Consider the following 17,089-nt stretch of genomic DNA (forward strand, 5'->3'; position numbering starts at 1 on the left):
CAGAAAACATGGAGGAGCACTGCTTACTGGCTTGCCTACCATGACTTGTTCAGCCTGCTTTCTTATACAACTGGGAACCACCTGCCCAGGGGAGGCACATAGTGAGCTGGGCCCCCCAACATCAACCACCAATCAATAAAATGTACCAAAGGCTTGTCCACAGGCCAATTTGTTGGGGATACTTTCTCAACTGAGGTTCCCTCCTCTCAGATGACTGTAACTTGTGTCAAGTTGACATAAAGCTAGCCGGCACAATGACTAGATTAAAAAGTAAGTCAACATAAATTTCAAAAGCCCATTAGCCAAGTCTTCTATTTACAAAACACAGCCAGCCATGCACTGCTGACTAAACTGTTTCAATGGCTTATGCTCTTAATAGCTGAGCCATGAGATGTGAGGATGACCACAACCTAGACAGATGATGCTAAATGGAAAAATGGCCAAACACTGATAATCAAACAGACAGACTGAAAAACAGAAGAGGAATAGTAAATCAAGCCTGTCTTTAACAACTGGAGACTCTTCTGTATGCTGCAGATGTTTGTGACACTGGAATACTACAGAAAATAGGGTGTTAAGTTGGAAAGGAATTCGGTAAGGTTGCCAGCTGTGGGAATAGTGTGCAAGCGTCCCAGGAAATAGCTCCAGCATAAGACGACTGTTCCAAAGCCAGCTCTCGAGCAGTCCCTGGGCAGTGGGGAGAGTGCAGTTTGGAGGCAGAATTTAAAGTTGAACAGAAGAGAACTGTAGGCTCTGACTAGAAGGGAGATCCCAGTACAGGGGTAGACATTTGCTGGCCACGACCCAATGAGACCAGCATGGAGGTCATGGCACTGCTATAGAGGGCCCAAAGGCAGCCAGGAAGCTTCAGTACCCCCCTCCACTCAACTGGCTTCTAAAAATACAGCGTACTAACACTGTCACTAACAATACAGTGACACACGTTTATAAAAGGGAGTTTTTTCCTCCATGGAAAGTGTAGACTGGATAAAATGCTGAAAGATGGAGTAAAACCTTATTTTTATTTTGTCTGATCACATTCTGAGCTCACATCAACATTTACAGCACTCACCAAAGAAGAGGGTCAGTTACAGCATCTCATAACAGCCAGTTTTTATCATCTTAACAATTCGAGAAGATACGATTATGACAGCACTTTATGGATAGGGACAACTAGGCTTGGTGAGCTTGAGTTTTTTGCCCAAGACCACACAGCCAGCAGGAGCGTGGCTGCTCTCTCAGCAGTCAGGCTCCAGGGTATCCTAATTCACCGTGATATTGCCTATCCAAGCCAGGGGTGGGACATATTTTGGCTTTCTAATTTCTCAGCTTCTGAATCTTTGAAAGATTAAGTCAACATAAGTTACAATTCTACATGCTTTGGGAAAGGAAAAATAGTGAAGAAACCCAACTTTAGAATGTACTCATTGTCTTTATAATTATACATTGGACCTTAAGGGTCCTTTAGAGAGTTAAACTGCACAAAAATAAAACAAACAATTAGATGGCTGGAAAGACATTTTTTCCATAATTCCTCAATAATTTTCACACAGAGATCAGATTAGAAAGCAACTAGGACAAATCACCAAGAATGAATTCCCCCAAGTGACCTGTAGACTGATCCTAACAGAAGAAGGCGTGAGAGCATTCTTGTGAAGTGCTCCCTGCCACAAAGGCTGGGCAGGCGCTAATGTTAACAGCTCCCAAAGAGCTGCAGGCTGAAAGAAAGATGTCCTGAAACAAGGGTAAACTGCCCTTCCCTGTAAATGTTTCAAGAATCACACATTTACCTGTAGTCTCGATTACCAATAAGGCAGCAGCCACTCACTTATTCACTCAACAAACATCTACTGAGCTCTGATCTAGCACTCCAGCGACCTCAAAATCAGTGAGTTGTGGTTTCTATTCCTCGAGAAGTCCACTTAGAGAATATGAGTTTCGATAAATAATTACAGTGGTGAACTAAGCATGAACAATGTGCTTCCACAAACAGTGGTGTCTTAAAAAACCAAACCAAACACGGACAACAGTCTACAACAGTCTGCAGTACCCAATGAAACACTACCTCACAAAGTGAGAAAGGAGAAGGGAGGGCTGACAGGAGGAGGGAATCAAATGGACCCCACATCACCACAGCGAGCACTCGAAAGGCTTTAACAGCATCTACTTGCTCAGATGTCAAGAACACACATGCACACGCACACTCACACAGGCACACACACACTTCAAAAGACCCAAACTGAATCACTGGAGATGAAGACCATAACATCTAATGTTAAAAAAGAGCACACTGGAGGACAGAAGGAAGCACCAGTGAACTCGCAGGCTGGTTAGAGAAAGCATTAACAACCAGAGACAAAGAAAAGGGAGGGGGATTTTATACACCAGAGCACAGCACGGGGTTAAAAATAATGGCCCCAAACTCCAATTGTGACCAAATAATAAAACCACAGATTCATAAAGCACAACAGATAGGAAGCAAGTTCCATCAAGGTATGCCATCACCAATTTGCCTAAAAGCAGTGAGAGAGTCAATCTTTAAGGTTAAAAAAATGTACATTTCCAGGCAGATAAAGCACCATGAGAAGACAGTGGGGTCTTTCCCCTGCTTCTTGTACACCAAAAGATACCAAGTAGCAAGAACTTATTGAAAGAGGTTATTTTTTAAAACACCTAAAAAAGTTAGGTATGACATGTTACATGTCAGTGTGAAATTTCTGAGCCATAGAAATACACAGAGGGTCCCCAAAGTCCCCCGGAACAAACAGATCACTGACAAAGGGCTGAGGACTGCAGTGGCATCAGATGTCTCCATAGAAAAACAGGGGAGAGAGAATGGAAGGGTGATGGCACTGTGTAAGTCCCCATCTGAAACGGGAAAAGGTTGCTCATCGTTTAAGGGTAGAAAACTACCAAATAAAAACACAAGCATTTTATTTAGATATGTACAGCTAAAAACCAGAAGGTCTACACACAGAATGGGTTAAAACTGCCTGCTTTTGCATGGGCACTGGGGAGCTGGTTCTGCCCCTCGTCTGAATAAGGGGCAGCCCCAGTGGCCTGGACTGACCAACTCAGCTACCACCCAGGCCCACAGCTAGTCCTGGGGTTGGCTCACCCTAACATCTAGGACCTGCTGGAGCTCGTGAAGGGACTGGCCCTGTGGAACCATAACTGCAGGATCTCCATGACCTGGGGCAGAGCGAGATATCCGAGAGGAGTTTTGGTGAGGATCCAGTGATGATGGTGTACCAGAAACCAGAGGCCTTGAACCAGACCAGTGACTCACTGAAATGATTTGCCAGTAAAGCTGATTGGACAAAAGGGTCTATCTACTCTGCGACACACTGTGGCTTCCAATGCCATCAGGACGAATGAAGAGGTGTTGGAGAGGTGGGAAAGATGGAGGAGCAAAGAGGGTTTTTGTTGTTTTGTTTTTGTTCTCTTGTTTTTCACTTTGTGTTTGTTTGCTTGTTTTGTTTTGATTTTTAAAAAATATTTTTGTTTGGAGGGGACTGTTGCAGGGGTGGGGGGACTGGGAGGTGAGCAGAATTGGGGTGCATGATGTGAAATTCCCAAAGAAACAATAAAGAATTGAATTAAAAAACAAACAAACAAAACTGCCTGTCTTTGGGAGTGTGACCAGAGAACAAGAAGATGGGCCTGGGCATAAGTGAATAACTAAAAATCCTACTTACATTACCTGTTGAAAGTAACTTCAAAATTCTTTAAAGATACAATGGGAACATGCTGCCATGAGAGCCCAAAGCACACTGAATGGATGCTGCACTTTTCACATGTCCAGGCATCCCAAATCACACATTAGTGCCTGTGGCCAGCTATGACCCACACATGCATGGATTCCACCACCCTCCTGACGCCATGAGACGAGTCAATGGGCTGTCCGACGTGAGCCGCTACGGATGCTCAGCTCACCACAGGGGAGAAGGCAGTGCAGCCGGCTGACCCTGGACTGGAGCCTCTGGAAACACCAGCTAAAGCTATTCTTCTTTCCTCGCTGCAGGAGGAGGGATGCACAGCTGAGGAGGGAAGATACAGCTTGATGTTAGAACTGCCGGTCAAACAGTCAGTGGCATTAGAATGCCCATGCACTCACTCCTAATCCACGGATTCTTGAGTCCCCAGACATCCCATCTACTGTCCTTGCCACGTGCTCCCAAGTGTGGGAGAGTGGATTCCCACACTGGCTTTAGACGATGCAGCTGGGCCTATCAGGAAGCAAGTGACTGACTGCTCTTTCAGTTCCCTTCTGAACCCTTCTGGGGCCTGTTACATAATCACACCTTTTGTTACTCAGTATCCCTTTGAAACAAGGTCCCTTGCTCAGACCTCAGGTTAGGGCAGATTATCCCACACTTGTGTAATTGTGTGCACTTCTGTGCCACTGTGAAACTGCTTTCCGTTGTGGCAGTGACAAGGCTAAACTTCTCCTTTAAGTGAATTGATGATTAGAAGTAGGTCATTTAAGGATACTGGAGCAAACCCTGGCGGCTCGCGAGCGGGGGTGGGGGGTCATTACGGCAGCCCTTGCTAAGGTGGTTTCCAAGCCCTGTCATGTGGGGATATGTCCACCCACAGCTCTGTCTGTGCACCCCCACCATGCAGCTCCCAGCAGGACAGTGAAAGTGAGGCAAGTGTGGTCTCACTCAAGCTGGACACCAGAGCTTTTCTGGGTGAGAGACTGAACTTGCTCATGGTTTTTAATAATCACCCAATTAAATGCAACTGCTGAGATATATCCCAATTTAAAGTGTACAATAAAACCTGGAATGCAGCCCTGGGAGTGTGGAGCAATTTCTGAAAAGTAGACAGTAGGGAAATTGCTGAGCTAGGTTTTTCCTTTCCAAAGACACACACATACACGCACACCTCCAGTGTATAATGAATGCATGCATCATTTCCATACACCCTTTCCACATACAGACATCCAGCCTGCACCCGAGACACACTGGAGAGAGGAGCTTGACACTTCTTTTGGCTTGAATATGAAATGTCCTCTTCAGACTTAGGTGCTGAACACCTGGTCTCCAGTGCTGGTGGTGTTTGAGAAAATTCTGGAAATGTTACGAGGTGAGGGCCTAACTGAAGGAAGTAGGCCACTGCGGGTAGCCCTTTGCAGGTACCTGGTCTAAGCCTTCCTCACTCTGGGGTGACCTTTTGCAGGCACCTGGTTTATGCCTTCCTCACTCTGGGGCTGTCTTCCTCTACATGCTCTGCCTTACCCAGGCCCAGAACCAAAGAAGCCAAGGACTATGGGTTGAATCCTCTGAACCAATGAGAAAAGGGAACATTCTCCCTTCCGGTTGTTTCTATTAGTATCATCTGTCACAATGCCCAGGCTGTTCTGCCACTCGGCTGAGGAAATGGGTGTTGGTGACAGATACATTCCATGTGTGCACGAGAGAGATGCTCCCAGCACCCAGTCACTGCACAGTCCCAGTTCTAAACTTCAAATGAGCACAATCATTTGGAAACATCACCCATGTATGCTACTCATGAGATGATCACTGTGCCATATGGGTTCACAAGGCAATGTGAGTAAAGGAATAAGAATGGGAAGAGTAAACCTAGGTCAAACACAACAGAGCCAAAGGATACAATAAATGAATTTAAAACCCAATACATGATCTGGGAGGTTAGAACATGCCCGCAGACATGGGGTTACAATGTAGTGTACACACACCACAAATACCAATACCCCCACACCACACTCACAGGTATTCCCCCCCCCACTACAAATGCATAACTTCTGTAGATCAATAGGGCAAACAGCCGAATAGAAAAATGGGCAAAGTGTTTGAACAGCTACAGCATAGGAAGGAAACACCAGCAGCCAATAAACATGAAAAGTGGTTCAATCTCCTTAGTAATAAAAGAAATGTATACTAAAGCAATGAGATGCTGTCTGGCACCGAATAAAGGAATCGACATTTTAGCGTCTAGTAACATTAAGAGTTGGTGAGGATGCAGGGAACCAGGTGGGGAAATAGATGGAAACCTCCCTTTTGGAGAGAAGTTTAACATAGCTGTCACTTTCTTGTGTTAGGTAAGACATGCTTATTATACAATCAGCAATTCCACTGGTGAGTACACACCTAGAGAAACACTCACGTGCCCAAGGAAGTCACAGACTTCAGGGGTTCCCAAGAGCCGAAAACTGGGAGAGCAAATGCCCTGGAGTGGGAGAAAAGCTAAGCACACTACAGCAAGGCACATCCTAAGAATGATCACAATGAAGTGATCTGGGCAGACTCTCATGGGAGGAATGAAGGAAGTCGGGTGCAGAAAGACCCAGAGTGCTCAGATAAAGAGGCGAGAACCTCTTAAGAACAGTTCTATCTGGTTGCCATTGATTTTCACACTGTGCCTGAATGTATGAAAGGTGTCTGAGGACGCAGCCACTGACCACTGAAAGGGGGAAGGATAGTGGAGACAGGAGAGGAATAGGAATTTGTCTTGGGGAGGAGCCTAAGCGACTAAGTTCTCTGTAATGTTTCAGCTCTTTTTCAAAGGGTTGGTATTTATGTATTACTGAACAATTGAAACCACACACCAGAGAGCTGAAGGGAACAACACAGGCACTCTAAGAAGGGCAGAAAGAAGGACAGAGAGTGCCCAGTGCCCAGGGTCTGTCTATGACCTCATCGAACTCCTAAGAACAATGACTGTCCGGAAGCCATCTTTGGAAGGGTGCTGGCATGGGACTCCCCTCTGCACAGTCCTTGGCAACTCTGCAGGGCTCACAGGCATCCCTCTCTGTCCTCCCCCGACTTCTAGGGGTGAGGAGGGGGGCGTGCCTACCTCTCTCCACCTCACAGGACTCAAGCTGAAGCTTGGTGGTTGGGAGGGAACTCCCAGGAAGATACACAATGGGTAAACGACTCTTTATCTTCTTCTGATTAAATTGTTACATCCATGTTAGCAGCCAAAATAAAGTCCCCAAATGTAGTCTCAGGGTAGTCATATTGCAAAACAATATGAAATAGCAGTAACTCTCCTTTCTTAAGGCAGAGATCTGAAACCTACACTTTACATCAGGAGTTCCAACTTGCTAAAATGCACAGCGTTAAGAGCAGATTTTCTTCCTAAATGCCTTGAAATTCATGTCCTTTTTAATTGCCCAGAATTCATGTCACTTGTGTGAAAAAGCTATAAACATACACAATCATAAAAACACACTTAGACATCATGCACAAAAATCAATGGCGTATTATTGTAGTTTATTATTCCTTGTGGAGTTCACGCTGGTCTTCCTCCTTTGATATTTATTTATAAGGAAGAAGCGAAAGAGCATAAATGTCACACTTGGGACAACACTAATGTTAGAGCTGAACGGAATACAGACAGCAGCTGCCTTAATTTAAGAAAGCATAGCAGTCTCTGTGAATCAGCCTCCCATAATGGAGGACAAAGCTGAAGGTCACTGTATTATTCATTTAAAAAGACACTGATAAGAATGAAAATTGAGGTTCTTGAGATCTGAAGTACTGTTAACTTGCTTAAGTGACTAGTTCCTTCATGACTGGGTATGACAAGACAGCCGGGCCGGGGGTGGGGATAATAAATACTGTAAGAAAGAATACAGGCCCTGCCCCCAGGCTTTGTTATTTTTCTCTCTTCGGGACGGTCTTCTCAACTTTACCGCTTTTACGGAAAATTAGCCGTGGCCTTCCCTTTAACAGAAAGACCTCATTTACCCAGGACTGTAAAGAGGTGTCAGGAAGTCCCTCTGGGGAAGCATCCCACACACCCACACACTAATGGCTGCGGTCCTGTTAGTTCAAAGACGGTGAGTGAACAGGACGCACAGCTTGACACAGGCAGAGAACAGGGCTGTATCCCGCTCACACAGGCGGGCAGAGAACAGGGCTGTATTCCGCCCACGCAGGCAGAGAACTGGGCTGTATCCTGTCCACGCAGGCAGAGAACTGGGCTGTATTCCGCCCACGCAGGCAGAGAACTGGGCTGTATTCCGCCCACGCAGGCAGAGGACAGGGCTGTATCCCGTCCACACAGGCAGAGAACAGGGCTGTATCCCGTCCACACAGGCAGAGAACAGGGCTGTATCCCGTCCACACAGGCAGAGAACAGGGCTGTATCCCGCCCACACGGGCAGAGAACAGGGCCCACCCAGGCAGCCAGCGCCAATGGCAGGCCCCCTCTGCCCTGCTCCTGACTCCTTTACACGCTAGGCCTCCAAGCCGATGTTTGGCAGGCCAGGTGGATTTTGTGGTGCGGGGAAACAGTGAATGGTTGTCTCATGAGCAATGCTTTCAGCTCAGCCGCCAGTACACAGGAGCCGAGCTGGGGGAAAGGTGTGCTTGCTCTAGAATGATGATCAAGACAAGGATGACGTGGTTTGGGCCCTGTCGTAGGTGTGCGGGTCTTTGTTCTAAAGGAGCTGTGATGGTCAAGGTCATGCTGGGGAAGCCTCCATTGCCACCATTCTCCTTTTGTATTACTTCAGATGTTGACGATGGCTTTTCCCTTATGCTGAAAAAATGGAAGTGGAAGTTGGGAGGAGGGTTCCCTGACTCTTGACTCTTCTTGCCCTGTGCCCGACTGAGATGGCACATGCAAGGCTCCAGGTTACCCTCCAGCCAGGAACGTGCCAAACAAATGACAAGATGCTTGGTAAAGCTGAGGGGCCCCTTTCTTTGTCACAACTGTTAGTGAGGCTGGAGTAAAAGGAACCTTTGCCCACTCCTACGGTGTGAATGTGAATTAGTACAGCTAGTATGGAAAGCAACACTGAGCAACCCAGCAACTCCCATTTCCTTGTTAAGGAATGGAAATCAGTCCATTGAAAAGACATTCATTCACACCCCCATGTCCACTGTAGCACTGTCCACAAGAACCAAAGGTACAGAAGCAACTGTATCCATTAACAAGTGAGCGCACACATACACTAGACTAAACCCAGCCTTTAAAGGAGGAAACCATGCCATTTGTGACCGAAAGGATGGACCTAGAGGATACTGTGTCACGCGGAATAGACCAAGCACAGAAGAGCAAGCACTGTATGATTTACTCATGTGCAACTGAAAACTGAACTCAGAAGTAGAGCAAACTGGTGGGAGCCCGAGGCCAGGGTGCTGGCGGGAAGACAAAGGGGAGGAAGGACCGAGCACAAGGTACTGAATTTCAGCAAGGAGGAATGCTTTCAGTCTTGTTGCACAGAATAAGAACTGAAATGACAGGGCAGGGTATATTTGAAAGCTGATAAAAATGGATCTGAAATATTTTTAAACCATAAAAAATAAGCAAGGAGGTAATTCATTTGTTCCTGTGGTCTAATTACATAGTATCACAAATATATTAGATATACAACTATTAGCTGTCAGTTAAGAAACAAAAAGAAAAGAATGGCCACCAATCTGAGGCTAAGTGCGTACACTGCCTGGGCTTCCACAGAGCTAGTAGACCAGAGGGAGAAGTGGAGCCAAACACATCTTACTCAGCTAGCAGTACAATACAACCACACGTGTGAAGGGCCATGCATCTGAGATATCTCTCTCTCTCTCTCTCTCTCTCTCTCTCTCTCCACACACACAGACAGACAGAGAGACAGACAGACAGACAGACACACACACACACTCGCTCCTTCCCCAGGGTTTTTCTTCATTTTCCATTTACTGTGTTTGAAAGCATTGAGCTTGGGTGGCTGGAAATGTGCAGTGGGGACCTATCTGTGAAAGACAGCCATGTATGGTCAGCTATACCCAGCAATGCTGACTCTCCCCAATCACTGATGGCTTAAAAGGACACTTAGTGATGGTAGCTGCACCTTAGCTAAAATACACTTTCTGGAGAGCTCTGTTTGTTTCTTTTCAATCATGAGGCTCGGAAGACACCAGCTGGGCAGACACTATTGACTCTGTGTGCTGCCTCTGTACTGGGGTCCTGTTAGGATGCTCTGAGGAGTCACGGTTCCTTCAACTGCTGGAGCAATCCCACGAGGGCTGCACTATCACTGCCCATCGTACAGAGAAGAAAACCAACCAACAAGTTCAATGGCTTGCCTCTTTCCACTCTGCAGGCTGCAGAGTGGGGTTCAAGATTGGTGAAGTAACTCTGGTCTGCTCTAATTTCACTCTGAAGAGAGATGGTATTTAGAATACTTTTAAAAGTGTAATTATAGACACCAGATCCCAATAACTTAAAAAAAAAAGTCAAGAGGAGAGCCACGAACAAACAACCACAAAGAGCAGGCAATGAAAACCAAAATCAATTCCTGCTTTAAAATCTATTGTAAGGCTTTTTCCACTGTCAACATTTTATTATTTGATATCAAAAAATCATTACCTCCACAGCACATCTCACAAAATATGACATAAAATGAACTTTGTTCCTTAAGGAAATGCTATAAATATGCACAAGGAAAGTGTTCCTTTAGAAATGGCAATCAACCAATAAATCAGGAAGTCATACATTAGTTCCATCTCTTCTAGAAGATTCCATAAGACTTGTAATCAGTTCAACAAGAATGAGAGATGTCTTAAGAGGCCACCATGAAATTCTAAAATACAAAACTTCACCATGACAAAATAACTCACAAAAAGGTTAAAAGTCAGCTGCAAGAGGGAGTCAACATTTGTCACAGAGCTGGTGAACAAAAGGGCTGGCCATAGATTATACTGAACCCCACAAATCAATCACATAGACCACTCGGTACACAAAGGAGTGTTCATATATTTAAGAATTTCACAAAATCTGAAAACCCAGGTGTCCTGCTGCTCAATAAAGAACAATGAACCTCATTAATAATTAGGGGAACATAAACAGAAATCATGTCACCTATTTCAGAGAGGTCAGTATTTACAGTTGGCCAGTAGGAGCTGTTGGGGTTGGTGCAAGGCAGGGTGAAGGCTTCATACACTCATTGGTGAGTGTCTAAACGGCACATAACCGGGAATGTTTGTTAGTACCCAGTATTACAGAAGATGATCACGTTCTGTGCCCTAAAGTTATCTTTTCAGATAGGTATCTGTTTATTTATTTATTTATTTATTTATTTTTGGTTTTTCGAGACAGGGTTTCTCTGTGAAGCTTTGTGCCTTTCCTGGAACTCACTTGGTAGCCCAGGCCGGCCTCAAACTCACAGAGATCCGCCTGGCAGATAGGTATGTGCTGGAGGATATGGTCCCTTATCATAATTAGAAGTACAAAAAAACTGGGCACACTCTAAATATTCATTACAAAGGAGTGAATAATTAAATGTGGCATATTCATGTAGAGCTCAGAAATGAATGGAAACATAAAAAACAAAAATAGTGTTGCCATTCACACAAATAAAGACATCATCTTTTTTATTTCTTTTTCTTCTTTTCTTTTCTTTTTCTTTTCTTTTTTTTTTGAGACAGGGTCTCCCTTAGCTCAGGCTGGCCTCGAACTTGTAAGCAGCCAAGGATGATTTTGAACTCCCAGTTCTCCTACCTTCCAAGTGCTGGTTTTACAGGCTTGCACCATCAAGCCCCATTCACTGTATGTTTCTTAGCAAATGCATATACACTTGCAAGAATTATTTAGAAAACGCTAGAAGCATATACTCCAAGTTCACAATACTGCCTGCTTCTCAGGAATAAAGGAAGAGGTTGTGTTTGGAGGCACATGCAGAGGACAGTGGTCTTAATAATGTGCTTTTTTATAAAAAGAAAAAAATGTATTCATTATCACTTGTATTATATATATACACATATATGTATGTATATATACATATTTTCTATATACATAAGGAAGAATATACCAATGGTTAATTCTGGGTGTTGAGAATTTGTCTTACTGGTCTTTCCCCTTATTTAAAAAAATAAATTATATATACATATATTTCAATTTCTAAAATAAAAAAGAAATTAATTTAAAAATCAATAAAAATGTAACTTGATTTTCAGCAGAGCCTCCATGCCATGCTCTAGCTCTGATGACGAAACAATTTTTATTTTACACAATTATGCTCTTAAAAAAGGACAAACTGAAGTCAGAACACTTTGTGCCTTCATTTCTTCTGACACAAAAGAGCATCCGTAAGTGGCAGCAGTCTTCCAGTGTGTCCTTGTTTGAGATAGAGCCGTGTACTTCCTGAGTTATGGATGACACTGTTGGAGGACTGACTCTAAGCCCATGGGTTCTAGCATTTCTTAAAATCCTGGGAACAGGTTGTACCTTTGGGTTTAAATGACAACAACTGTAGCAAAGACTTGAATAACTCTTTGCCACTCTGCCAGTCATGTCTGCAAAGCTCCGATGTAGCAGCCGTGTGTCTGTCCTTGTTTAAACATCGTTAGTTAAGACTCCAGTAATTAAATGTAATTAAAGTGGAATCGAGGGCGACTAGCCTCATGTCAAGTGCGCAATAGGCATTTGTGGTAGAGGTACCGAGCTGATCACCTCCTGAAGTCCTGCACAGCACTGGGTTAAAGCCTGGCTCCTACAAATGAACTCCATGGGACCCTGGCTCCAGCTGTGTCACTTAGGAAATATTTAGTCATAGGCAATTAAAAATAACCTGTTTAAGCTTTGTTGGTTTAATTCTAAAATAAGAAAACTATGCCACCCTTGCTGAGTTGTTGTATGGATATGATTTAATGAGTCCCTGTAGAGCTCATATTAACACAGTGAACAACAACTAACCATTACTATTACCTTTCGGTTGTCTGACAGTGAACAACAACTAACCATTACTATTGCCTTTTGGTTGTCTGATTGATGGCAATCAAGGGCCACTAGCCCTTGGTATTGCTTATTACTTCCAGAACCACTGGACATAGAGGAGGAACGATGGCATGTTCTGGTGGATGGGAAGAGAGCCTTATTCTCCTGTGGTCTCTGAATGATCATGGAACACTGGCTCATGGTTTACTCATTCTTTTTCCATTGAAGTTCAGAAAGTTTTCACTCATTCACTCCCTACTTAAGAAGCACCTATTCTATGGCTTCAATTCATTCACTCCATAGTTAAGGAGCACCTATTCTGTGGTTTCCACTCATTCACTCTATACTTAAGGAGCACCTATTCTGTGGCTTCCACTCATTCACTCTATACTTAAGGAGCACCTATTCTGTGGCTTCCACTCATTCATTCCATACTTAAGGAGCACCTATTCTGTGGCTTCCACTCATTCATTCCATACTTAAGGAGCACCTATTCTGTGGCTTCCACTCATTCACTCCATACTTAAGGAGCACCTATTGTGTAGGCAGTGGGGACACATTAGTGAACTAATGTGGTAAGGGTCCTTACCTTTGAGGAAATCTCACCCTAGTACAGAACACCAATGTATCTAGAGTAAGTTTCCCAGACCAGATGGGAGGTAAGAATGGAAATAGATGGCTGTGGAGGAGCAGGAAAGGTAACGCTCCCTGAGAAGGTGCCTGTGAGCTAGACTTGAAGGAGGTGAGTGGGAACTGAAAATTCTAGAAAGAAGTTCATGGTAGGCAGCAGGAAGGCCCTGAAGCGAACAGCCATGGGCTGGAGTGTAGTGGAAGAGGAAGAAGGTAGGAGAGTGCTTAAAGATGGGGGAGCCGGAAGCCAGTGGGGACAGACCTGGGCCCTGGGAAAGACTTGGCCCTGACATCAGAAAACGGGATTTGGGGGGCCTTTTGAGGGGAGGAGTGATGTAAGTTGACTTAGTCTGAAGGGCAGTGGTAGCTGCGGAGCGGAGAACACCCCAGGAAGGTCCAAGGGCAGATGGCCGGCAGGGCGAGAAGGCATTGCAGTAACCCCAAGGCACACCATGTGTGTGAGAGGACACCACGGCGGAGGCGTGAGAAACCATAGGCCTCATCTTACGACGCTGGCTTGTTTGTTGTTTTTTGAGACAGGTCTCCTTGTAGCCCAGGCTATCCTGGAACTGATGATCCTCCTGCCTCAGCTTCTCAAGTAAATCCTGGGATTATAGGCCTATGCACCAAGCCTGCTAGGCCTTGGGTTTTAGAGTTATATCTTGACAGATCAGATGGGACATATGATAGACGAGTCAGAATCTGCAGATAGCTTTTTGCCTTAGACAAAGTCTCACCATGAAGCCCAGGCTAGCCTAGAATTCACTTTCTTCTTGTGTCAGCCTCTTGGGTGGTAGGATTATAGGCGTGTGCCACCATGCCCAGACCTGCAAAACCCCGTAAACTTGTTTGCTCTATTTGGCGCCTTGAAACAGAGGCCTACATCACAAATGTGCACTTGCCAACTGTAAAAAACCGTGTGTGCAAGTATGTGTGCGTGGGTGCTGGAGGTGCCAGCGGACATCCTCTTCATTCCTCTACCTTAATGACTTGAGACAGGCTCTTTCACTGAACCTTGAGTTCTCCATTTTGATGCCAGGCTAACTGGCACCCCGGCAGCCCTCAGATATCCTCTACGGGCCCCTGCCACCAGCACTGACGTCTTATTGGCTCTTGAGTGTATCTCCCACTTTTAAAGCTGGTACTAGGCATCCCAACTCAGAGCCTCATGGTTGCACTGCATGGATGTTTACTCACTGAGCCATACCTAGGCCCGACTGCCACATTTTATTAAGTAAAAACAAAGCTTTCTAGATGTGCTTCTTTATCAAGGAAAAAGAGGCACACAAACACGTTCTCACGTAGAAGGGGTAAGTCACTTTTTTTTTTTTTAAGACAGGGTCTCATGTAACCCAGACTAGCCTCAAAAGTAGCCCAGGCTGACCTGGAACTCTTGATCCTCCTGCCTCTGCCTTCTGGGTGTTGGGATTATAAGCACCCGTGTGATTACACTCCTAGTGCGCATCACCAGACCTGGCACAAGAAGGAAAAGAATAAATCACATTTTTAAATCATTATTTATAGGAAGAGGATAAGGGAGGAATGTTAGACCTCAGTATATCATCAGTACTTTGCTTATAGATTTGACTTTGCAATCATGCAGATACTCTGGTATTTATAAAGCACTACAAAGCTGGAAAAAACTATTAAAATTGTAAAGCAAAATGAAAGGACTGAACCTCACATGTAAATAGTTGGTGGTCTGGCCACACACAGCCTGCTGTAGGGGATACCTGAAAACCAAGAAAAAGGGCCAACTTATTCACTAGTCTCGCTGTTGACCAGTCTGTATGTGATGACCCTGAGGCTCTGAGCAGTGCAAAGTACAGCCAATTTGTAAGGACACTGGCATGCCTTGGAACCAGGGTTTTCAGCCCAGGAGAGGGAGGTAAGGGTAAGGTAAGCCAGGTAAAAATACCGCTATGCTGAATTCGAGTAGGTGTAGAATTGGTTAATTGGTTAACCCTTTTATTTCACATTTTCTAACTTTATTCACTGTAAATAACAACCACTTCCTTTACTCCCAAGACTGTGGTCACTAAAATAACATTCCTACTGAAGGATGAGGTCTGGGGCTAAGGAGGTAGTTCAGTAGTTAAGTGCACTCCCTGTTCTTGTAGAGAATGAGAATTCCATTCCCTGCACAGCCACCTGAAACTCTAGCTCCAAGGCATCCATGTCCTCTTCTGACTTCCATGGGAACATGCACACACACACACACACACACACACACACACACACACACACACACACACACACACACCTTTAAAAAATGTAAGGTCTGAGGCAAAATATGTCCCTTGCCACACATCAAGGATCTTTGGTGTATGTGATAGGGTCTCGTGTATCCCAGGTTGGCCTTCAACTTGGTATGTAGCTAAGGATGATCCTGGCTCCTCCACACGGGCATGCGCCACCATTCTTGTTTATGTGATCAGACCCAGGGTCCGCACATGCTAAGCAAGCACTCTACAAACTGAGCTCCATCTCTAGCGAAGCAGCTTTCAGCAGGAATTACTGTCTTGCAGAAAGTACTCAAGCTGATGTGTTTTGACTTCCAATAGCTAGAGACATAATTTAATCAGAAGTAAATGTTGCCAATACCTAAAAATATTATACATAACCTTGATACAAGTAACAATAAAACAAAAGTGAACACATTCTTTCATCACTTTTGAAAGATACCAGGAAAGAACTCATTACTTGGCAAACCAGTTTGTAAAAGGAAATAAAAGCACATTCCCCAGGGTTGACTTCACCCGACAGTCGCTGAAAAGGTGAAAAGGGGAATGCTCTCTACAGAACACTATAGCTAATAAATGAGCAGAAAACTGATAAGGGAGTATGACCATTTTCACAACTCCTAAAAAATAGGTGGATATATTATTATGAAAATAGAGACTGTAGGACATTGCAAACTATTTTTGTTTATTGTTTGTTATTTCTTTATTCAGACAGGGTCTTGTCTGTAGCCCAGGTTGGTCAAACTCTCCATCCTTCCGCCTCAGCCTCCTGTGTGTTGGGCTGGTAGCCACACCCATCTCCAGACAAATCGTGAGAAGGAGGTATAGAACCTTTAAGAAACAATCTTGCTGCCCCTTTCCCAAAGGAACAACAAAATCTGAATCTCCAACAGAGTCGATTCAGAGGAAACAGAGACACAAGGATGGGACCAGGGACATGCCACACATCCCCAGTGGCAGAGAACAACCAGACTGGACAGGGGACAGGGAGAGTGACTTAGGAAACGTGGTCACTAATGTACAGGCCAATCTGGAGGACACTGAGCTGAGAGGTGCCCCAGGGATGCTGAGTCATGTGCAGCGCCCACCCCAGTGATGCTGAGTCATGCTCAGGTTTCCCCCAGTGCCTTCTCAGATAATGCTTTAAGAAATGACTTCAAGATGATGGTTTCTGTTTTCTGTGGTCCTGAGGTTGAGCCCAGTGCCTCTTGCTAGGTGAGCACCCCATCTTGAGCTAAACTTCAGCCCTTGTCTACTTTTCTTCTTGAGACAGGGTCTTGCTAAGTTGCCCTGGCTAACTCTGAACTTACTCTATAGTCCAAGTAAATCTTGAACTTGCAATCTTCCTGCCTCAGCTTCCTGGGCAGCTGGAATTATAGGCCCGTGCCACCTGGCATGGCTTGATTTTTTTACGAGTTTTTTTTTTTTTTTTTTTGGTAGAAAGCTAAAGACTAGAATATTTACAGATGAAATTATAAACTGGGGCAAGGTACACAGTGAGGAAAGAGCCATGTGTATTTGAACTAGCTGCTGGGAAATGCAGG

General features: G+C 44.7%; 1 protein-coding gene across 1 annotated transcript in view; it reads right to left on the reverse strand.

The window, feature by feature from the left end:
• Positions 1–17,089, reverse strand: part of LOC128103158 (uncharacterized) — a 63,466-nt gene that overhangs the window by 25,547 nt on the left and 20,830 nt on the right. Inside the window, exon 2 of the mRNA XM_052727266.1 lies at positions 3,937–4,040. Coding sequence (XP_052583226.1) covers positions 3,937–4,040 — 104 coding nt within the window. The remainder of the gene's footprint in view (positions 1–3,936; positions 4,041–17,089) is intronic.

This window comes from Peromyscus californicus, unplaced genomic scaffold, assembly GCF_007827085.1.
Source record: "Peromyscus californicus insignis strain IS unplaced genomic scaffold, ASM782708v3 Scaffold_8__1_contigs__length_139910024, whole genome shotgun sequence".
NCBI lineage: Eukaryota > Metazoa > Chordata > Mammalia > Rodentia > Cricetidae > Peromyscus > Peromyscus californicus.